The 24,517-nt window shown below is 42.0% G+C and overlaps 1 protein-coding gene across 2 annotated transcripts in view; it reads left to right on the top strand.

Annotated features, from left to right (window-relative positions):
- The window catches only part of pdhx (pyruvate dehydrogenase complex component X), a 213,990-nt gene that overhangs the window by 120,902 nt on the left and 68,571 nt on the right, over positions 1-24,517 (top strand). For both annotated transcript variants that reach the window (XM_072591847.1, XM_072591846.1), the window contains exon 6: positions 22,904-23,072. In XM_072591847.1, the coding sequence (XP_072447948.1) occupies positions 22,904-23,072 (169 nt within the window). The remainder of the gene's footprint in view (positions 1-22,903; positions 23,073-24,517) is intronic.

Genomic DNA, 24,517 nt, shown 5'->3' with positions numbered 1-24,517 from the left:
GTCAAACTTAGCCGGTCCTCCACTTATACCTTTCGAAATACTTTTAAATTGAAGGGCCTTGATTAGGTTTTAAATATGTTGTTTAACCTAATATGGAATTCAATTGTGTCATGATCACATTTTTCCGAGAAAATCATTTACCATGCGATTGCTAATTAAACCCTGCCTGAGTACACAATACTCAATCTAAATTAACTTTATCCCTAGTTGGTCCTGCAACCTATTTTTCTAAGAAACTGTCACGGAAGCATTCTTTCAGACAGTCCTTTCTCACATGATTTGTCCACTTTCCATGGAGATTAAAATATCCCATGGTAATTACATAAATGTTGTAAACTTCAATTATTTCTACAGCATCAGCACATTTTGACCACCTTTCTTTTCCTAACCTCTAGCCATACTGGTTCTACTTCCTGACTTCCAAGCTAAGCTCATGTTTTTAAACTATTCTAAGAAAGTTTCCCTTATTAGGTATATTCCTCTTTTTGTCTTCTGCATGTCTTTTCAAAATGAACTATTTTGTTTGTGAATCTGATCACTTTGCAATAAGAACCAAGTACTGGGAATACTCAGCAGTATCTGTGGAGAAAGTAATAGAGATTACTTGTTGATGTTTTTCCATCGACTGTGACTCTTTCCATTCTCTTCACCAGTACCTCCTAAATTCCCATGCCTGCTTGATTCTCAACCACACCCCTCTGTCCCTCAATGTTGGCCATTTCAACATTTTTCTTTACTTAACCTAAGGAGTGTGACCGTTTCCTGGAACACAATGTCCAGGCAACTTGTCCTCCTCACGATACCCAATCAGCTTCCAACCCGACAACTCTAAGCTGAAATGTTTTAACAGTAAATATAGCTGTATGAGTTGACAATGTTCTCCACAAATACTACAGCATACCACCTGGACTGCAATGCCTGTCTAAGCTTATCTAGCTGTTCATTGATTTGCTTTAATAATTAATTTTGAGTGAATTGCATATTATGGTTTTATTGATAAATTGATATATTTGGTTTAAGGTGCAAGGGGTGGACTCAGGTTACAGTTTCCCAACTGAGAAAAAAATGCAAAACCATAATTCTCATCCACCAATACGCTGGCTCCTGTAGTTCCTACTGTTCCCAATCATCAGAGTTCCTGCAATAATCTGGTTTCATCAGTAAATTTAAATGTAAGAGCTTTTGTGGTGGAATGGTCGCACCTCTACCTCCTTGGTAGTTGATTCCTGAAGAAGGGCTTTTGCCCGAAACGTCGATTTTCCTGCTCCTCAGCTACTGCCTGACCTGTGCTTTTGCAGCACCACTCTAATCTTGACTCTTGGTAGTTTTGCTGAGTCCTCTATGAGGATTGTTTTAACTCCAAGTGTTGGATTTACAACAGTAAAGCAGGTGCTATATGTTTCCAGCAAACTCTGTTCTTCCTTTAGATTTTTCTTTCTGTCTGTCCAGTTTGCTTTGTGGTTTGAAAAGAAGTAGTTCTCGTTTCATTAAAGTGAAACTAAAACCCTGACCAGTTACTAATGCAATAGGAACTGAGATATGGAATGCATCCAGCTGATTGGGGAGATTTCACTGAGGGAAGGTAATATTCTTATGGTATTATGGCTCGACCATTAACCCAGAAATCCAAATAATGTTTTGGGATCCTGGCTTCAAAACCAACCATGGCAGATAACACCATTGTCAGAAAAAAAAAGATTTCTCCAGTGTCGTTTAAGGAAGGAATCCGTTGCTTTTACCCAGTGTGGCCTCCGTATGACTCCAGACCCACAGCAATGCACTTTGGGGCAGCCCGGGTTGGGCAATAAATGCTGGCCTAGCCAGAGATACCCACATCCCGTGAATCAATAATTTTTAAAAATACGGTTACAATTTCTCTCAAGACTTTTGGGATATAGTCACAGTTAGAATGAAAAAAATTATAAAAATTGCCTGCCATTGGCAAACAGTTTGCCATTACATATAGAACAATGTACCACCCTCTAGTAAGTCGTGAAGGGCTCTGAATGTTACGGTGAAAGCACATTCCATTCTCACTGAAAATGATCAGGAATTTCCCCTTTCCTTTTCAGTGCAGTTCACGGAAATTGACACAGCCAGTACAGCAGAATGTAGAATTTTAAACAGAAATTATGTCGACAACTCTAATTTTATGCTACTTTGAAGAATGTGATGCTTGGTGCAGATTCCACCCAAAAAACTGGTCATGCTCCAGGCTAAGTTGAAAACCACTAAGATTTTCCAATAATTGCACTCACCCCCAAGGCCTCGAGGAGATTTGTCAAATTAAACCAATACTTTTGGGTACGTGCAGTATTATTGCTGACAATTGAAAATCCTTTGAATAACTTGTTTAATTTGGTCGGGGGAGGGAGAAAACAAGAAACTGATCACTGAACCCCAGCATAACAAGGAAATCATTCTAAAAATCAGGTTACTTATAAATGCAAAGTTCACAATGATCAAAACTTGCTTTTCGCAATATTAAGCAGACAGCCTCTGGTTATCATTAGCAATATTTTTAAAATAATTTCTAAAACACCGGTCTTTACTAGCTCATGGCAGATTTTTGCATTGGGTAATATGCAAATGAGTTTGGGAGAGGAAATACTTCTCCATGAGGATGCAATTTGCACATGGTTCCCTGATTGTGCCCAATGTGAATACACTGCTCTTACTCCCCTTTATTTACAAATAAGGCAATCTGCGCAAGATCAGAAAAAACATAACAAAAGAATGTCAGTGCAATAATTAAACAGCATATAATCTGCCTTAAATATTAAACTCTAAGACATTTCATTAGTTATTTTCAACATGTTTTCACCAAGACTGATTAAATCAGTCCCACAGTCCAAAGATGTGCAGGTTAGGTGAATTGGCCATGCTAAATTGCCATAGTGTTCAGGGATGTATAGGTTAGGTGCATTACTCAGGGGTAAATGTAGGGGAATGGGTCTGTGGTGGGTTACTCCTCGGAGGGTCAGTGTGGGCTTGATGGACCAAATGGCCTGTTTCCACACTAGGGATTCTATGGAATGTTATGTGGACGATGCCTCCTCTAAACATTTGGCCGTTTCGACAGAATTCCTTTAGCAAATTGGGATATTAGACCCAGAGTGCAAGAGGTTATCTGACTGTCTTGTCTTCTGTTTTTGAAGCAGACCAGTTCTAACTCACTTGGATTTAGTCATCAGCTCTGGGCACCACATCGTAGGAACGATTATATTGGACTTGCAGGGAGTAAAATGTAGGTTTACAAGAATGATGACTTAACCCGTGAAGTTCAATTGTACAAATTCAGTTGTTTTCTCCAGAATTTAGAAGGTTAAGGAGTGATCTGATCAAGATCATGAATGGTGAATTCACCTATCCATGCCAAAAGATAAGTAACAATAAAAACTAACATCTGTGGGCAAAACCCTCACCTCTGTGATTTTTGACTAATTTTTAATGTACTTCTAAACTAACTTTACACATGAATGTCATCATTCGTGGAAGTTTTCAGGAACAGAAACCTTTCGGATATGGAGGCATGACTGTCAATTACTTCCACTGGAGATTCTCGAACTAGGGGGCTGAAAAATTAGGACCCTAGGATCTAATTTCCCAATTTCCAGAAGGAATTCAGCAGAAACAGCCAAACGCTTAGAGTCATCGTCCACATAATATTTCATCAGTCTTGGTGAAAAAATATTGAAAATATTTTAAAGTTTCAGGTTTAAGGTAGTAGGGCAAGTATGCTATCTAATTATTACACTGACATTCTTTTGTTAAATTTTTAACTGATCTTGTGCAGATTGCCTTAATGCTAAATAAAGTGTAAGGGTAGTGTATCCACATTGGGCACAATCAGAGCACCGTGTGCAAACTCCCGTTCAGGAGAAGTGTTAGGAAGTACTTCTACATACATAGGGTTGTCGAGGTTTAGAATTCTCTTCCACAAATGGCAGTGGGTGGAGGATCTACTCATTTAAATCAGAGATTTCTTGTTAATCGAAGATTTAAAGGGGATATGGGCCAAAGGTCACAGAGCAGTCATGATCTTGTTGATTGAGGAAATAGGGCTGAGGGGCCGAATGGCCTGCTCTTATTCCTATGATCCTGAAAATAGATGACGTTATTATAACAAACATGACTGAAGTTATCATCAGAGAAAAGGAAATTAAGTTGAGGTATGATTTGCGTATACTGTTGATTATGTCCAGATATTGAGTGTAAGTGCCTCATATATGCCTTCATCTAGGACTAGAAGGCAAAACTGGAAAGTTAACAAGATTTTAGTGAGACCCACAGTTTATGGAGGTTTTTTTGTTGTCAAGCCTCATTTGGTCTGTAGGTGCACGCTGGAAGCCAATTAATGCATGTCACCTGAATTACTTACCCTGCCTGGAAGAAGATTGGAAGAGACAATTATTGCGGAATAAGTAGAGACTAGGATAATCGTGCAGTCTTTTAAAAAAAAACTTAATTTCAAGTCATGGGGGTGTGACCTTCTGAGTAAAATTGTATTCCCTTCAATTGCATGTTTCACTCCATTGTTTAGAGCATCAGGATAAAATGTCAGTGTTTTTACTTGTTGAAAATACTGGCTGTGCTTGCAGTGAACTATCACAAGACCTTCAATAATACCGAATCTTGACAGTGCAATTCATGTGATGATGATCATTCAAACATTTGCATTTGCACATCTCTATAAACATGGGGCAAAGCAGACCCACCTTCACTCACTGAGATCGAACATTACTTGGCAGAGAAAACACGAACATGAAAAGAAATTGTTGTGTGCTGTACATGGAAAAACATAACTGAGCAAAGGTCACATTGACTCATTGCTGCAAAGGCTCAGCATGCAGCAGATCTGGCAAAGAGAATGAGAAAATCTAAAGAATGATGCCTGTTTGATGTTGTTAGAGATAATACAGTCCAATCGTTTGAGCAGGAAGAGTAGTCATGCTGTTGTGGAGAAACAGTAAAAGTAGTATGGTTTTTATAAAACACTTTGAATATACCATGGTGCTTCTCACGAAATTTGACATCATCTTATATAGAAGATATTTGGGTAGGTGATCAAAATTTTCGTTAGCGGCATCTGGAAGGGACAGAAATTCAGGGAAGGTATTCATGAAATGAGGACTCTGGCTACTCATCACCGATAGGGGAGTGACTTGATCAGGAATCAGGAATGCTCAAGAAGCTCAAATTAGAGGACTGCAGTTGTTGAAAACGCTGCAGGACTGGAGCAGATCATAGATATAGGGGGCGGCAAGGCAATGGACAGATGTGAAAATGATTAACACTTCAACTGGACGGCCATTATATATCAATGAGCAGGAGAGGGGATGGTTGAACTGGATTTGGTATGAGTTAGGGCATGAGGCAAGGTTTTGGATGACCTTGAGTTCACAAAATGTGGGAAGTCAGCTAATGGTCTTTTGATGTTAGTTTATAGTGATAAAGGTACGGATGAACGGAGGCATCGGCAGAACCAGGTGAAGTTGTGGAATGCAAATGAGTGCAATTAATGATGTGCATGAACGGCCAAGAGCACATCTTGGGGTCTAATACACCACAGAAAGGTTACAGGCAGTCTGGTTCAGGGGTATTGTGCACGGATTCTGTCCCTTTAATTGAGGACGAATGTACTTACATTGAGGCAGTTCAGAGAAGGCTCACTAAATTTATTCCCAATATGATGGGTTTGTTTTATGAAGAGAGATTGAGCAGCTTAGACCTTTACCCTCTGGAGTATAGAAGAATGGGAGGAAATCTAACTGAGCTATACAAGATGACAAGGTAGATGTAGAGAAGATGTTTCTTTCTGGGGCAATCTAGAACGAGAGGTCATCCTTTTTAGGATAAGGGATAGCTGATTTAAAACCAAGATGAGAAGAAGTCCGTTCTCTCAACGGATCGTTCATCTGTGCGATTCGCTACCCTAAGAGTATGGTGGATGCTGGGACATTGAATAAAGGAGGAGATAGAGAGATGTTTAATGAGTCATTAATTGAAAGGTTAAGAATGAGCAACGAAGTAGAGTTGAGGCTGAGATTAAATCAGTCATGATTGTATTGAATGACAGAGCAGGCTCAAGGGGCTAAATTGCCCGTTCTTGTTCCCAGCTCTTATGTTTTTATTATTTTCAATGGCAAAGAAATTAGGCTTGTAATTATTTCTAACATTTAAGCAGATCAGAATTAATAGCCAAGTTCTACCGAATATTTAACTTGCTTTTGGTACTTTACTGCAATGTAAACTATTCCTACTGATTTTATCCAGGTTTTTAAGTAATAAATTATCTTTGCAGCAACGGTTTTCAACATTACTAGATAGTGGACTTTTGCTGCTTGACTGATTTACATATTAGTGATTCTTTTTGTGAATAACCTCTCTGGCTGAACACGCTTCCATGTGTTGGTTTACTTCCCTGAACAAAAATGAGCGATTTAAAGATAGAGCTATTTAAAATTAATTTTCAAAACTCATTTACTACCTTTCATGCAGAAAAGTCTGTGTGTAGATCTTATTCTAAATGTGATTCAAGGTGTGATTACTTTTGTTACACCAACAAAAAAAAACATTTTTTAAGCTTGTGTTCTTCCATCCCCCAGTCATGTATCTAAGATCTCATCTTCATTGCATTTCCGTAATCTGACCCTATGAATTGAAAAGTTGCAATTCATGCCTTTACTGGGCTTGAACATTCACTAACACATTATTATAATAGCTTTTGGAACGACGCTCCTTCATCAGGTGATTGTGGAGGGCTCGGTCGTAACACAGAATTTATAGCAAAAATTTGCAGTGTGATGTAACTGAAATTATATATTGAAGAATTGATTGTCTGTTAAGCCTTTCATCTGTTAGAATACAGTGATAGTTTCACTTCTTTCATGTGTAAATCACAAAATCCTTTTTTTTAAAAAAGTTGCATTCTCGGGTTAGCTGTTAACAATGGTGATTTGTGCAGTCATTGTCGACCATTTATCTACTCTATTGTTTGTAGAGTAGCATCTGTATTTGAATCTAACTAATTGAATTTTTAAAGTCGTCCTTTATTCAGCATTTTCAGCTTTCTAAGCATGTTTAAAATGTTAAATAAATGTGATTTCTTTCTATAAATCAGAATTTACCGTAATAGTGCAACAAAATGAGGTGAAACTCATACTTATTGAAGACCAACAGATCGCTATTAGATGAGGCAGTAATAGGTGGGTGACATTGCACAGGAATGGTGGATGCAATTTGAGTAAGGAATTAGATCAAAGTTATTCTGTTTGTGAATGGCAGACAGAAATTCATCAGTTGGATTCATCTTAAAATATTCTGCGATCTGGTGGCTTTTGTCTTTGGAAAAAGGTGTGTGCAGTGTGTTAAAGTTGTGGGTTACTAACTTTGTAAATTTTTTCTCTAAAGAAGTTAAAAGTACGTGTTACTTTATAGAAACATGTGATAACACCTATCTGCCTCCTGTGAAGTGTTAGGCCTGGTATTTGTACTGCATGGACTTAAAATGTTTGATCAGCAAAGTAATTTTTTAAAACCTTTTTAATTGAAGATTGGATTTGGATTATAATAATCTGCACAGCAGAAAGCAATGATCCAGATTTTCTTGCACGAATATTTCTACTTTTTTGTATGCTCGCAAAGAATACGGGTGCTATTTTGTTCAAATAATGATCATATTGCCTTAATTACAAATTTTGATTATTTCATGTTTAATTCTTTGCCAATGGTGGAACTGCTCTTAGGGAGGAGGGTCTGTAAAATACTCCCACCAACGTTTTCTGAATTTTGTTACCCCTAAACTCCATTTGTCTGATTCCTCATCCTGTCATCATTTACTAGGCCTTGTCCTTCATTTATATTCAGCCAGTCTTTTTGAAATGTTGTGTACCCTGGTTTTGTTTCCCAACTTTGGGAAATTTGGGTTATGGTTCCAAAGTCCGGACAGTGGTCATTCCAATGTAGATGGGAGTTGCCCATTGGGATCCTGTGAAATCCCATTTATATCACACTTCAAAGAATCTACCCAGGGAATATGATTCTACTGGGCAACACGTCTCTGCCTGGAACACTCTGAAAATCTCCACTTCATTTTAGCCTCCAAATTCTCAAATTTAATTTTTAAAAAAGTTACTCAGGAAACATTGGACAATAAAATGTGTAGTCTAACTCCTGAATAATGATTAGACTGACCCCAGAGTTGTCGCTCACATCCCCGATGCTGCAGATCCCGTAAATCCAGCAACCCCCAGAACCCGATATCGCTTGGGAACCTGCTCCCAATGACCTGCTCAGCATCAGGACTTTGACTCCCACTGCCGGAGATCTGAGAGATTGGCTGGCTTTTGAGGTGTGGCACATGTCTCCTCAATAGTGGTTTGATATAAGCTGTTTCTAGGCGGAAGTGAGTATTGTAGATGCTGGAGATCAGAGTCGAGAATGTGATGCTGAAAAAGCACAGCAGGTCGGGCAGCATCCAAGGAGCAGGAGAATCGGTTTTCGGGCAAAAGTCCTTTGTCAAGAATAAACTATTTCTCCCTACTTAACACCATTTATTTATTGTTCCTATTGCAAATACTTTGCACATCAAGCCAAAGGTTTTTTAAACTGCAGGTTATTGCTGAGCAAGTGTTGTTTGATAGTGCTGTCGACGACATATTTCATCACTGAGTTGATCAAGAGTAGACTGATAAGGTGGTAATTGGCTGGGTTGGGTAAGTCCTATTTTTTTGTGGATAAGTCATTCCTGGGCAATTTTACAAATTCCAGTTTTTTGGCAGTACTGGAACAGCTTGACTACGTATGTGGCTGGTTCTAGAGCACAAGTCTTCACTGCTGTTACCAGAATATCATCAGGGTCTGTACCTTTTCAGTAATCTAGTGCCTTCAGCCATTTTGAGAAATTACATGGAGTGAGTTAAATTGGCTCCAGACTGGAATATGATTAGATTAGATTAGATTGCATTACATTACATTACAGTGTGGAAACAGGCCCTTCGGCCCAACAAGTCCACACCGCCCCGCCGAAGCGCAACCCACCCATACCCCTACATTTACCCCTTACCTAACACTACGGGCAATTTAGCATGGCCAATTCACCTGACCTGCACATCTAGATGTCTAGATTACAAGTGTCACAAGCCACTATACTATTTCGAGCAGACATGACTTTAACTGGCCCCCTATAAACCGGCAATAATTTGCTGTTACACTCAGTCTTCATGAGATGCATGAATCAGAGAATGGTGTAACAAGTGATGTGAGTTTGAACCAATTCAATTTTGTTAATTTACTTTGAGATGATAACAAATGTTACTGCAATGTGGGATTTTGGATTCATTAACTTCATATTCAGGAGCTTTAAAAGTCCCACATCTTTGGATTGTGGGAGGAAACCGGAGCACCCGGAGGAAACCCACGCAGACACGGGGAGAACGTGCAAACTCCACACAGTCAGTCGCCTGAGGCGGGAATTGAACCTGGGTCTCTGGCGCTGTGAGGCAGCAGTGCTAACCACTGTGCCACCATGCCGCCCAGATGTTGGGGTCCTGTGGAGAACACTGAGATTGTCTACTTTCCACTGCTGGCTGAGGATTGATGTAAATGCATCAGCTTTATCTCTCACGCTGATGTACTGGGTGATGACTAGCACGAGGTTTTCTTAGCCATTTTTCACCTAATGCATTGTGAGAACACTCATGGCAACTCTTGGTCTTTGTCAGTGAGATATGATTTTGTAAGTACAGCTATTACTTGAATATTTGTGAAAAAACTCTCCCAATTTTAATATTAGCCCCCAAATGTTGATTAGATGAATTTGCAGGATTGACTGGATTTGGTTCTATTGTAATTCTTGTGTCTAGGTCTGTGCAGCATGTTTAGTTAAGTATCTTGCTCATGATGTTTCAGTGTCAGCACCATTGCTGCAGGTCTGGAGTCACATGTAGGGTGGATTAGTGAAGGACAGCAGATTTGTATCCGAAAGACCATTGAGTAACCAGATAGATTCTTAAGTTAATTGGCAGTGGTTTCATGTTAAATGTTAGATTAGCATTTAAATTAGGATTTAATTTCAGATTTATTCATCAAATTCAAATTTCACCATTGGTCATGGTGAGCTTGGTATCCATACTTCCAGACCATTCACCTGGGCCTCTGTGTCATTCATCCAGTGATATTACCAGTCTGACTCATCATTTTTTTTTAAGTGCTGCCCGAAAACATAATTCCCGGGTGCCCATCTTAGGAAACTAAGAGAAGAGACTTGTACAGATATTAGTCCATATTCTGCTCCTGGAGTTGGAGAAAGAGCACTGGAAGGTAGGAGATTGGATGAAATTGCAGGGGCAGAAGGATGTGGGGGTTTGGGACCAAATTGGGAGAGGAAGAGGATGGGTTAGCGAGAGTTTTGAGGTAAGGAGTTGAAGATGATGAGCGTGGAAAGGGTACGTAGATAGAGGGTAGCAAGCAAACTAGGCAAAAACATTGAATGATTTCCAGAAGGTGTTAGCTATAGCAATTAGGTCTAAAGGGACCGAAGGATAGTGGGAGAAACAGGAACAGGTGATTAAGTTCAGTGATCAGCCATGATCACAATGCTCCTTCATCAGGTAGCTGTGGAGCAGGGTCATAAGACACAGAATTTATAACAAAAGACTCAGTGTCATGTATGCAACTGATACGCGATAGAGTCATAGAGATGTACAGCATGGAAACAAACCCTTCGGTCCATGCCGACCAGATATCCCAACCCAATCTAGTCCCACCTGCCAGCACCCGGCCCATATCCCTCCAAACCCTTCCTATTCATATACCCATACAAATGCCTCTTAAATGTTGCAATTGTACCAGCCTGCGCCACATTCTCTGGCAGCTCATTCCATACACATACCACCCTCTGTGTGAAAAAGTTGCCCCTTAGGTCTCTTTTATATCTTTCCCCTTCACCCTAAACCTATGCCCTCTAGTTCTGGACTTCCTGATCCCAGGGAAAAGACTTTGTCTATTTATCCTATCCATGCCCTTCATAATTTTGTAAACCTCTATAAGGACACCCCTCAGCCTCTGACGCTCCAGGGAAAACAGCCCCAGCCTGTTCAACCTCTCCCTATAGCTCAAATCCTCCAACCCTGGCAACATCCTTGTAAATCTTTTCTGAACCCTTTCAAGTTTCACAATATCTTTTCGATAGGAAGAGCAGAATTGCACGCAATATTCCAACACTGGCCTAACCAATGTCCTGTACAGCTGCAACATGACCTCCCAACGCTTGTACTCAATACTCTGACCAATAAAGGAAAGCATACCAAACGCCGCCTTCACTATCCTATCTACCTGCAACTCCACTTTCAAGGAGCTATGATTCTGCACTCCAAGGTCTCTTTGTTCAGCAACACTCCCTAGGTCCTTACCATTAAGTGTATATGTCCTGCTAAGGTTTGCTTTCCTAAAATGCTGCACCTCTCATTTATCTGAATTAAACTCCATCTGCCACTTCTCAGCCCATTGGCCCATCTGGTCCAGATCCTGTTGTAATCTGAGGTAACCCTCTTCGCTGTCCACTACGCCTCCAATTTTGGTGTCATCTGCAAACTTACGAACTGTACCTCTTATGCCTGCATCCAAATCATTAATGTAAATGGCAAAAAGTAGAGGACCCAGCACCGATCCTTGTGGCACTCCACTGGTCACAGGCCTCCAGTCTGAAAAACAACCCTCCACCACCCTCTGTCTTCTACCTTTTGAGCGAGATCTGTATCCAAATGGCTAGTTCTCCCTGTATTCCATGAGATCTAACTTTGCTAATCAATCTCCCATGGGGAACCTAGTCGAACGCCTTACTGAAGTCCATATAGATCACATCTACTGCTCTGCTCTCATCAATCTTCTTTGTTACTTCTTCAAAAACCTCAATCAAGATTGTGAGACATGATTTCCTATGCACAAGCCATGTTGACTATCCCTAATCAGTCCTTGCCTTTCCAAATACATGTACATCCTGTCCCTCAGGATTCCCTCCAACAACTTGCCCACCACTGAGGTCAGGCTCACCAGTTTATAGTTCCCTGGCTTGTCTTTACTGCCCTCCTTGGCACCACGTTTGTCAACCTCCAGTTTTCCAGTACCTCACCTGTGACTATCAATGATTCAAATATCTCAGCAAGAGGCCCAGCAATCACTTCTCTAGCTTCCCACAGAGTTCTCGGGTACACCTGATCAGGTCCTCGGCATTTATCCACCTTTTAACTGTTTCAAGACATCCAGCACTTCCTCCTCTATAATATGGACATTTTGCAAGATGTTACCATCTATTTCCCTACAGTCTATATCTTCCATATCCTTTTCCACAGTAAATAGTGATGCAAAATATTCATTTAGTATCTTCCCCCCCCCCCCCCCCCCCCCCATTTTCTGTGGCTCCACACAAAGTCCACCTTGCTGATCTCTGGGGGGCCCTATTCTCTCCTTAGTTACCCTTTTCTCCTTAATATATTTGTAAAAACTCTTTGGATTCTCCTTAATTCTATTTACTAAAGCTATCTCATCTATCTCATGTCCCTGTTTTGCCCTCCTGATTTCCGTCTTAAGTATACTCCTACTTCCTTTATACTCTTCTCAGGATTCACTCGATCTATCCTGTCTGTACCTGACATATGCTTCCTTCTTCTTTTTCTTAACCAAACCCTCAATTTCTTTAGTCATCCAGCATTCCCTATACCTACAGCTTTCCCTTTCACGCTGACAGGAATATACTTTCTCTGGATTCTCGTTATCTCATTTCTGAAGGCTTCCCATTTTCCAGCCGTCCCTTTACCTGCAAACATCTGCCTCCAATCAGCTTTCGAAACTTCTTGCCTAATACCGTCAAAAATTGGCCTTTCTCCAATTTAGAACTTCAACTTTTAGATCTGGTCTATCCTTTTCCATCATTATTTTAAATCTAATAGAATTATGGTCGTTGGCCCCAAAGTGCTCCCCCACTGACACCTCAGTCACCTGCCTTTCCTTATTTCCCAAGAGTAGGTCAAGTTTTGTACCTTCTCTCGTAGGGACATCCACAAACTGAATCAGAAAATTGTCTCATACGCACTTAAGAAATTCCTCTCCATCTAAACCTTTAACACTATGGCAGTCCCAGTCGATGTTTGGAAAGTTAAAATCCCCTACCATAACTACCCTTTTATTCTTCCAGATAGCTGAGATCTCCTTACAAATTTGTTTCTCAATTTCCCTCTGACTATCAGGGGGTCTATAATATCACCCCAATAAGGTTATCATCCCTTTCTTATTTCTCAGTTCCACCCAAATAACTTCCCTGGATGTATATCCGGGAATATCCCCCCTCAGCACAGCTGTAATGCTATCCCTTATCAAAAATGCCACTCCCCTCCTCTCTTGCCTCCCTTTCTATCCTTCCTGTCGCATTTCTATCCTGGAACATTAAGCTGCCAGTCCTGCCCATCCCTGAGCCATGTTTCTGTAATTGCTATGATATCCCAGTCCCATGTTCCTAACCATGCCCTGAGTTCATCTGCCTTCCCTGTTAGGCCCCTTGCATTGAAATGAATGCAGTTTAATTTATTAGTCCTACCTTGTTCCTGCCTGCCCTGACTGTTTTGATTCACTTCTGTTCTCAACTGTCCCCATCTCAGATTGATCTCTTTCCTCGCTATCTCCCTGGGTCCCCCCATCTTTCCCTCCCCCCACCCCCCCCCCCCTCCCCAGTTTAAATCCTAGTTTAAATCTAGTTTAAGTTTACTAGTAAATTAGTAGTTTACTACTAATTACTAGTAGTAATTACTAGTTTAAATCTTACTATTTTAAATCCTCCCAAGCAGCTCTAGCAAATCTCCCTGCCAGTATATTAGTCCCCTTCCAATTTAGGTGCAATATGTCCTTGTACAGGTCACTTCTACCCCAAAAGAGATTCCAATGATCCAAAAATGTGAATCCTTCTCCCATACACCAGCTCCTCAGCCATGCATTCATCTGCTCTATCCTCCTATTCCTGCCCTCACTAGCTCATAGCACTGGGAGTAATCCAGATATTACTACTCTCGAGGTCCTCCTTTTTAAATTTCTGCCTAACTCCCTGTAATCTCCCTTCAGAGTCTCAACCTTTTCCCTTCCTATATCATTGGTTCCAATGTGGACAATGACCTCTTGCTGGCCCCTCTCCCCCGTGAGAACATTCTGCACCCTCTCTGAGACATCTTTGATCCTGGCACCAGGGAAACAACACCCCATTCTGCTTTTTCTCTGCTGGCCACAGAAACGTCTGTCTGTACCTCGGACTACAGAATCCCCAAACACAATTGGTCTCTTGGAAGCCAACGTATCCCTCGTCGCCTTAGAGCCAGTCTCAATACCAGAAACTTGGCTGTTCGTGCTACGTTCCCCTGAGAATCCATCACCCCCTACATTTTCCAAAACAGCATACCTGTTTAAAATATGTATATCCACAAAAGACTCCTGCACTAGCTGCCTACCTCTCTTACCCTTCCTATAACTACCATCCATCACATACTCTTGCTATTGCAAATTCCTCATCGCTTCTGTGTCTCTCCAACCGAACCACTCGATCTGATAAGATTCGCATCCAACAGCATTTATGGCAGATATAATCCGCTGTAACCCTTAAACCTTCTTTAAACTTGCACATCTGACAAGAAGTACATATCACTGCAAAGCCATTTTTGCTCCTTCACAATCTACAGACCCAGAAAATAACACCGTCTTATTCCTCTACAAAACACTGCACCAGGTTAAATTAATAGCTATGGCTTATGTTTTAAGTTGAATCAAGAGACTTCTCTCCAAAAACACATAATCAAGAAAGAACCCACTGTACTCACTAATACAGCCTTTCTCTTGGACAGACTTAAAACAACAATTAACTTATCTGATTCTGTGCTATGAACTTTGCCCAAACCGGTTCCTCCAAGATTGGTTGTGAAATTCACTGTTTGTTAATTTTTCCTTGAACAAACCTAGATTGCTGTTAAGTCTTTCATATTTTAGAATGAGTTGAAGATTTTGGATCATTAATACGTAAATCCCAGAACTTCTTTCAAATCACATTCTCAAGATAAAGTGACATCTCAGCTCAGTGCATTAAAGGTGCGAGGTTAGAGTCTGTCTGTCTGTATCCCAATCTTGAGTCAGACTGGTTCCATTTCCAAAGTAGGAATTTATAAATTATATGGATTAATTGCCTGCAGATTGAACAAAAGAGAATGTATTTGCAATTACAATTTTGCAAGTGCAAATTCACCCCATAGTCGTGTATATGTGTGTGTGTATGGGAGAGAGTGTGCATGTGTGTTTGTGTGTGTGTGTGTGAGTGCCTCTCGGGGCGTGTGTGTGTGTGTGTTTTGAGAGGGGTTCTGCTTCAGTATGTGAGTACGTAAGAGAGTATGTATGTGTATGAGGTTTGTTCAATATATCATATCATTTGCATGAAAGACACTGATCTTTTGCTATAAATTCTGTGTCTTATGATCCAGCTCCACTGCTACCTGATGAAGGAAGAGCGCTCCAAAAGCTAGTACTTCCAACTAAACCTGTTGACTATAGCCTGGTGTTGTGATTTTTAGCTTTGTCCATCCCAATCTAGCACTGCCACCCTCACATCATGATCATAATGAATGGCAGAGTGGGTTCAATGATCCATTTAGTCTACTCTGCTCCTGCTTCTATGTTTTCTATGAGATGCAGGGTTAGGAGGTGCATTGTATGGTGAGGGTGAGGGGATCCTGGATCTGCATCCAGTAAAGATAGCAAAGGTTCAGGCAGAAGAGTTGAGGCAAGCATGTGTTCGAGGTGTGGATTAGGAAATCTGTTTTACTTCGTCCCATTCTACATTAAGTTTGGTATTTAGATTTTGGAATATAAATTGCAAATCTGTTAGATATCATGGATAACCTAGGAAATGAAGGTAGGATTGAATTCAGCTGAATGTGATATGTGCATCTTTTGCTACAAATCATCCTTTGTAACCTCTAGAATTTTAGACATTAGTAGATGTCACATTGAATCTTTAATTAGCCTTAAAATATTTGACTGCACATTGAGTTTATCATTGACATAAAGGCCTGGGGTCATAACCTTTGTCCTCCTTTTCTCAAAACGTGTATTCTAACATGCATGGTATAGGGATGTGGTGATGGAAGAATATGTAAAGATGCCATGAAGGAAAATGGGTCATTTTAATCGAGAGAGTGATGGGAGGAGAGGTGATGTTCTTGACGATAGGAGAGCATGAGGGAGAAGTGCAGGAGGAGGATAAGGTTTATGAAGAGAAGGTATATGAAGGGTAAGGGTATATGAAGAGAACCACCACCCCATGTCCTTTGCAGGAATTGAACCTGCATTTCTTTTCCTTACCATTCCATTTTCACGAGAGACTAAGAGACAGAAAATAATGTCCTCAGGCCAGCAGGTCACTTTCATGCTTCTGGTGATTGCAAATTCCCAAAAATCATTTGATTTCAGAGCTCTCTCATGGCTATTTCATAAAACACCTTGATCAGTGATGTGAACATTAAGGCACAGGCACAAACCCATCACTTCACTCAACAGTCTGTCTCAAACTCCTCAGAAATATGTAGAATTGGAGACCGGTCATGTTCCAGAGGATGGGTATTAGATTGCCAGACGTGTCCCGCATTGATGCATCATTACGTGCAAAAAGAAAGGACAGCTCCTTCAAGAGTGCCTAAAGCAAATTTGACTTCCAGGCTGCTCATAAGGATTACATCTGACGATAAATTGAAAGCCTTTTTGTAAGACTAGGGCAGTGACATTGCAATGTTGCTTAATAAAATTAAAAACTGTGGTTACTCTATATTTGAAACGGAAAAAGAAATTACTGGAAAAACTCAGCTGGTCTGCAGCACCTGCGGAGAGAAAGCAGAGCCAATGTTTTGGGTTCAGTGAGCCTTCTTCAGACACGTTCTGAAGACTGGACATTGTACCTGAAACATTACCTCCACTTTTATTCTCCACAGATGCTGCCAGACTTGCTGTGTTCCTCCAATTTACTTTCTCTTTACATCCTTTCTTGATGTCCTTAATAAAATCAAAGTCTGCTCCAGGCACTGCTCAAGAAAGGGCAAAATCCAATTTTGTTTTCTTTTTGATTGCATTGTAATTCTCTAACACATTCAGTATGAATGCTGAAATAATTTCTAGAGTATTTTTAAAAGCTATTTATATCCTCAGTTTTTGATCTCACCAGAAGTGTATTTGTGGATAGAGATTTCAAGTTTCTCCTTGAGTATTGAGGGTATGCACATCCATGAATTAAATCAAATCCTAATTTTTATTAATTTGTGGGGCTTGGGCATCGCTGGCTGGCCAACATTGATAGCCCATCCGTACTTGCCCTTGAGAAGATGGTGGTGAGCTGCCTTCTTGAATCGCTGCGGTCCACTTGCTGTGGGCTGACCCATAATGCCAGTAAGGAGGGAATTCCAGGATTTTGACCAAAAGACTTTGAAGGAACGGCAGTGTATTTCCAAGTCAGAATGATGTGTGGCTTAGAGGGGGACTTGCAAGTGGTGGTGTTCCCAAGTACCTGCCACCCTCGTCCTTCTAGATGGAACTGGTCGTGGGTTTGGAAGGTGCTGTCTAAGAGTCTTCAGTGAATTTCTGCAGTGTATCTTGTAGATAGTACACACTGCTGCTACCGAGCGCCAGTGTGGCGGGATTGAATGTTTGTCGATGAGATCCCAATCAAGTGGGTTGCTTTGTCCTGGATGGTGTCAAGCTTCTTGTGGTGTTGGAACTGCACCCATCCAGGCAAGTGGGGAGTATTCCATCACACTCCTGACTTGTACTTGTAGATGGTGGATAGACTTTGGGGTGTCAAGAGGTGAGTTACTCACTGCAGCATCCCTTGTCTCTGATGTGCTTTTGTAGCCATTGTGTTTATGTAGTGGGCCCAGTTGAGTTTCTGGTCAATGATGTTGACAGTTGGGGATTCAATGAAGGTAATAACGTTGAATGTCAAGGGTCGGTGGTTAGAGTGTGTCTTACTGGTGATGGTCATTGTTTGGCATTTGTGTGACGCATATGTTACTTGCCACTTGTCTGCCCAAGTCTGGATATTGTCCAGATCTTGTTGCATTTGAGCACGGATTGCTTCACTATCTGAGGAGTTGCGAATAGTGCCGAACACTGTGCCATCATCAGTGAACATCCCCACTTCTGACCTTATGACAGAGGGAAGATCATTGATGAGGCAGCTGAAGATTGTTGGGTCTAGCACACTACCCTGAGGGACTACTGCAGAGATGTCCTGGACCTAAGATGACTGACCCTCCACAACCATGTTCCTTTGTGCCAGGAATGACTCTAACCAGCAGAGTGTTTGCCCCCGATGCCCATTGATTCCAGTTTTGCCAGTTAAAAAAATCTCACAACACCAGGTTATAGTCCAACAGGTTTAATTGGAAGCACTAGCTTTCAGAGCGCTGCTCCTTCATCAGGTGGTTGCCTCGATGAAGGAGTGGCGCTCCAAAAGCTAAAGTGCTTCCAATTAAACATGTTGGACTATAATCTGGTGTTGTGTGATTTTTAACTTTGTACACCCCAGTCCAACACCGGCATCTCCAGATCAGTTTTGCCAGGACTCCTTGATGCCATACTCAATCAAATATGGCCTTTTTGTCAAGGGCTGTCACTCTCCTCAACTGTGGAGTTCAGCTATTAACCATCTTGATTGATCCAAAATGAATCAGAGGTTCTGGACCAGGCATACACATAATTCAGTGAGCTTCCATACATCTTTTCTACTATTATTCTTTGGGCAGATATTATTTTAACAGCATGAACAAATGGTGCTGGTGTTCCAAAATGGCCTGAAACACAATGAACTGCCAAAGAACATTTGAATTATGTATGATAGCTCATTTTATTCAGAGTTTCTAAAAAAAACCATTGTAGTAAACTTGAAAGAGACAAGGGTCTGACACTGTCCACCCCTCTAACCCACTCCAACCTCTTATCCTTGCAACGCATCGCCCTCCACTCCCTCTGCTGCAGCCCCAACCTCCCCATCAAACCCGCAGACAAGAAGGACACAGTGGTAGTTTGGCACAACGACTTGTACACTGCCTCATGGACACCTCCTCAACCACGACCTCACCTCCCACCACCAAACTATCATCCCCCAGACCATCCACAACCTCTTCACCTCAGGGGATCTCCCACCAATAGCCTTCAACATCATAGTGCAGGAACCCTGCACCACCTAATTTACCTCTTATCTAAGATTCACAAACCTCACTGCCCTGGTCGACCCATCGTCGCCTCCTGCTCCACTGAACTTATCTCTGCATACCTCAACACTGTCCTGTCTCCCTTGGTCCAGGATTCCCCTAGGTGCATTCGAGATGGCACCCACACCTTCCTCCTCCTCCAGGACTTTCAGTTCTCTGCCCCCCCCCCCCAATGCCTCATCTTCACCATGGGCATCCAGTCCCTAGACGCATCCATGTGCCATGAGGAAGGCCTCCAAGCCCTCCATTTCTTCCTCTCCCACTGACCCAATCAGTACCCTTCACTACCAACATACTCATTCGATTGGCTGAACTGGTCCTCGCCCTCAACAATTTCTCGTTCGACTCTTCCCAGTTCCTCCAGACCAAAGGGGTAGCCATGGGCACCCAAGTGGACCCCAGCTATGCCTGATTCTTCATCGGCTACATGGAACACTCCATCTCCTGCAGTTACACGGCACCATTCCCCATCTTTTCCTCCGCTACGTTGATGATTGGATTGATGTAATCTCATGCTCCCACAAGGAGGTTGAACAGTTCATCAACCTCACAAACACCTTCCACCCTGACCTCCAGTTCACCTCGACCATCTCTGACACCTCCCTCCCCTTCCTGGACCCCTCCCACCTCTATTCTGGTGACTGATTCAACACAGACATCTACTTCAAACCCACCGACTCCCACAGCTAACTGGACGACACCATCTCCAACACCTGCTCCTGTAAAAATGCTATCCCTTACTCCCAATTCGTCTGCCTCTGCCACATCTGCTCCCAAATGGAACAATTCCACCATAGATGGCAGCCTCCTTCAAGGACTGCAATTTTGCCTCCCACATGGTGGTTGATGCGTTCCTCCACTTTCCGCACCTCCACCTTTGAACCCCACCCTCCAATCGCACTAAGGACAGAACCCCCTGGTCCTTACCTTCCACCCAGCAACCTCAGTATGCATCGCATCATTCGCTGCCAATTCTGCCACCTACAAACGGACCCCGCCACCAGAGATATATTTCCCTCCCCACCCCTATCAGCATTCTGCAGGGACCATTCCCTCCACGACTCCCTTGTTAGTTGCATGCCACACAATCTTCCACTCCCGGCACCTTCCATTTGCAAGAGATGCAAAACCTGCACCCATGCCTCCCCCCTAACCCCCATCCAAGGCCCCAAAGGATCCCTCCACACCTGACAGATTTTCTTGCACATCCACACAAGTCATCTACTGTGTCTATTGCTCTCAATGTGGTCTCCTGTACCTTGGGGAGACAGAACGCCAACTTGCAGAAGGTTTCAGAGAGCACCTCTGAGACATATGCACTAAACAACCCCACCGCCCTGTGGCCCAACTCTTCAACTCCCCCTCTCACTCAGCCAAGGGCATGCAAGTCCTGGACCACCTCCACCGCCAAATTCTACCTACCCAGTACCTAGAGGAAGAATGCCTCATCTTCTGCCTTGGGACCCTCCAACCACACACAGGATCAATGTCGACTTCACCAGTTTCCTCATCTCCCCTCCCCACTTTATCCCAGTTTCAACTGTCCAACTCAGCACCGCCTCCTTGACCTGTTCTACCTGTCCATCCTCTTTCCCACCTTCTGCTCCACCTTCTGTTCTGACCTATCACCCCCCCCCCCCCCCCCCCCCCCCCACCAAAACCTTCATCTACCTATCATATTCCTAGCTACCTTCCTCTCCCCCTGCTCTCTTTCCCCCCCCCGCCGCCCCACCACTGCCAAATACCTCTCCGTCCTCTTGGGCACCCCCTACCCACATTCCTGATGAAGAGATTATGGTGGACTCTCCTGCTCCTCAGATGCTGCCTGACCAGCTGTGCTTTTCCAGCGCCACACTTCTTGAGTATGACGTAACTTGGACTGACTGAGTCACTGTTAAGTCAGGCTGAATGTAAATTTAGGTGTTTTTGTTTGGTTTTTTTTTGGCTGAGGAATGCTGGGAGGTAAGTAACACTTTGTATGAACTTTGCTTCTCTTCCCTGCCTCCTTCCTGCTCAGCTTATTGTTACAACTCTCCTCGAATGCTGTGAATCTATTCTTCCAGGTTTTTGGTTCACAATTGACATTAAATAATAAGTTAGCAGTGAAAAAGTAGATTTATGGGATTTTTGAATCTCTCTTTGTCATGTAGTGTAGTATGTTTTTAAAAGTCCTGCACATTGAGGAAGTGGTTTTTTCCCTATCTTTTTATATTTTTAAAAAATGATCTTCCTCAAGTTTGATGAGTGCCAATGCCATTCAAGCATTCCTGAGCCAAGCAATGTGAGAGCGCTGATAAATTGTGCAGTTAAAGTTGAAAGCCCCCAGGGTTAATTGTGTCTGCACTGATGTTAATCCAATTTACTCACACCCTAAAAGACCTGCATGTTTTGGCCTGCTGCTCATTACAATCTGCACCTTCCACTTGCCTGTAAAGGAAGCTTGATTGACTGAAATCTTCAGCATTTAAAAGAAATCTGGTGCACTTTGAAGGTACAGTCTTCATTCGTTAGCATTGCTCACCTCAGCCAGGAGTGGCAGGTTTAGCAATTTAATAGTGAATCTCCTCAAGGTTATTGCCCATGATTTGGAGATGCCGGTGTTGGACTGGGGTAGACAAAGTTTAAAAATCACACAACACCAGGTTATAGTCCAACAGGTTTAATTGGAAGCACACTAGCTTTCGGAGCACCACAACCACCTGATGAAGGAGCAGCGCTCCGAAAGCTAGTGCTTCCAATTAAACCTGTTGGGCTATAACCTGGTGTTGTGTGATTTTATTTTTAACCAAGGATATTACTGCTGCCCTTTGCCAGTATTCATTGCATAGACTGCAGCTGTTTTTCCTGCACACCTTCAACCTGATCCCATTTCATTTGTAGACCAGGACTCAGTGGTCTGTTGCCTGTCAAGCCAACTGATCCGATATAACCCGGTAACATGCAAACTAGAGCAATGCTGACTCTTTTATCTGGTTCTTTTCAAGTAAAGAACAGTGATTGTGCATTGTAGCCATGGGGGGAAATAAATGAAGTTTTTCCTTACTTTTAGTCCTATGTTCTGTTGCTCCTGGCGCTAAGTGGATAATAAAAAATGACTTCTTATGAAAGGACAGGCAGCCTGCAACATTAATGCAGATTAACTGTTTTGAATGTCTACCTCTCTGTAATGAAGAATAGCTAATAGAATTTATATCACTGTTTTAACTTGGAAAAGCCTTCCAAGGAAGTTAGGAGGGAAAGAAAGCACTAAACCAAAAAAGGATGCTAGGAGATGATTTTTTTAAAAAAAAACTACATAAAGTTTACAATTTCAGTAAAGGCTGTTAAAGGAAGAGAGGGGAATGGAAAGGAAGAGCAAGGGAATTCTAGGGTGTGGAAGATGAAACCATTGCACAGTGGAAAAAATGTAGTTTTCCTTCCCCATGTCAGACAATCTCCACAATCAACATGGAAACTGAGCCTTCAGACATTTAAACGTAGCTTAGCTCTACAGTTCTGTCATACCAGGAGCAGTTGCAGTCATCTTTCAGAAAGGATGATAAAGAACAAAAAATATTTTTTAAACATTTGAACAGCTCACTTGTCCTCCTTGACACTAAGGATGTGAATTTTTACAGGGATGCCTTGAATATGTTGAAGCTAAAAGGTACCATGACACCGACCAGGACAGCGGCCAGTGCCCCTTTGCAACCTCCTGTGAAGGGCAGTGAAGCAGCAACAAGCCCCCCTGGATATGCCCGGCCCTCCACACCACCAATCTCCATTCCAGGACAGCCATTAGCTCCGGTGAGTTATTCGGAATCGTAACTTGATGAAATGGAAGATCATGTGTTCAGTAAAACCATCTTTGCTTGTGAGAACTTGATCTGTGTTTTTGTATTGAAACTGAAGTGCAGCACTTAAATTGAAACCGACATTTAACCTTCACTCATTTGGTCAGGTACCAACCAAAGCTTGCTTTCACAATCCTATTTCTTTTCTAGCTAACAACCCGGAGAAACCAACTCAGCTTCATACACTGACCAATGCTGCAAATCTTGCACCTATCTCTGGTTAGCTGTGCAGAGCATCAACTACTCTAACGGTTAAGAGTAGAAGTGGCAGTGTGGGGTATCAAGTACCAGAAAACTCCTGCCTTTTGCCCTTCTGAATTCCCAGAACATGCTTCTCATGCCCATTAGCAAGATGAGGTCTGTGAAAGTGTGTGATAGTGGATCTCTTGCTTCAGACTGCCTGTAATATCTTTATTTGTTAACCTTCCCTTCTGGAGATTTGGATACCCAAGAAGTATTGCTTGTCTGGGTGTCCTTGTACATCAGTCAATGAAAGTAGACAGGCAGGTGGGGCAAGCAATTAGAAAGGTTAATGGTATATTGGTCTTCATCGCAAGAGGATTTGCATTCAGAAATAGGGATGTCTTTCTGAAGTTATGCAAGGCCTTGGTGAGACAACACCTGGAGTAATGTGTGCAGTTTTGGTGTCTTTACTTAAGGATATATAGTGCAGAGTGTGCTCACGGCAGAGTTTCTCTAAGCTGATACCAGCATGTCCTATAAGAAGAAATTGGTTTGACTACGCCTCAATTTATTGGAGTTCCGAAGGATGAGAGAGAATCTGATTGAAACACTTAAAATTCAAACAATGCTGGACAGACTAAATGCAAAGTGGATATTTTCCAGGTTGGGAGATTTTGGGGATTCAGTTTTAAGATATGGAGTAGACCATTTAGGAAGTAGGGATCCGAACCTGTACCACAGTAAGCTCTGGAGTTCAAATTACTGAATGTATTCGAGAAAAGAAATAGAGACGGTTTTAGATTTTAAAACTGTCAAGGAATATGACAAGAAAGTGGGAATATGGCATTGAGATGGAGGAGCATATTGAATGGTGGAGCCAACTCAAAGGGCTGAATAGCCTACTCCTCTTTTCTGTGTTAGAATAGAAAACAGACACCAGAGTTTTACTAAGGATGTTTCTAGTCCGAGGTATCTAGGTATAATCACTGTTGATAGATGGAAATTGTTATGAAGTTGAAGTTACATTTGAGAGTGTGAATGCTGTTTGCATTGAGAGCTTACAAGCACCTGTTGTATACGAGCTGGCAGTCTGAGTGTACTGGAAGACTGAAAATACGTAGCATTTGGCTGGGAAATAGATACCTGAGTTGATTGCTGTTTTGATAACAATTTGAATTTAACCAAGCAGTTTAAATTATGCCCCAGGATATTAAA

The sequence above is a fragment of the Chiloscyllium punctatum genome, chromosome 22 (genome assembly GCF_047496795.1).
Source record: "Chiloscyllium punctatum isolate Juve2018m chromosome 22, sChiPun1.3, whole genome shotgun sequence".
In the NCBI taxonomy this organism is placed as follows: domain Eukaryota; kingdom Metazoa; phylum Chordata; class Chondrichthyes; order Orectolobiformes; family Hemiscylliidae; genus Chiloscyllium; species Chiloscyllium punctatum.
Note: the sequence above shows the minus strand (reverse complement) of the source record. Positions and strands in the feature narration are given on the sequence as shown.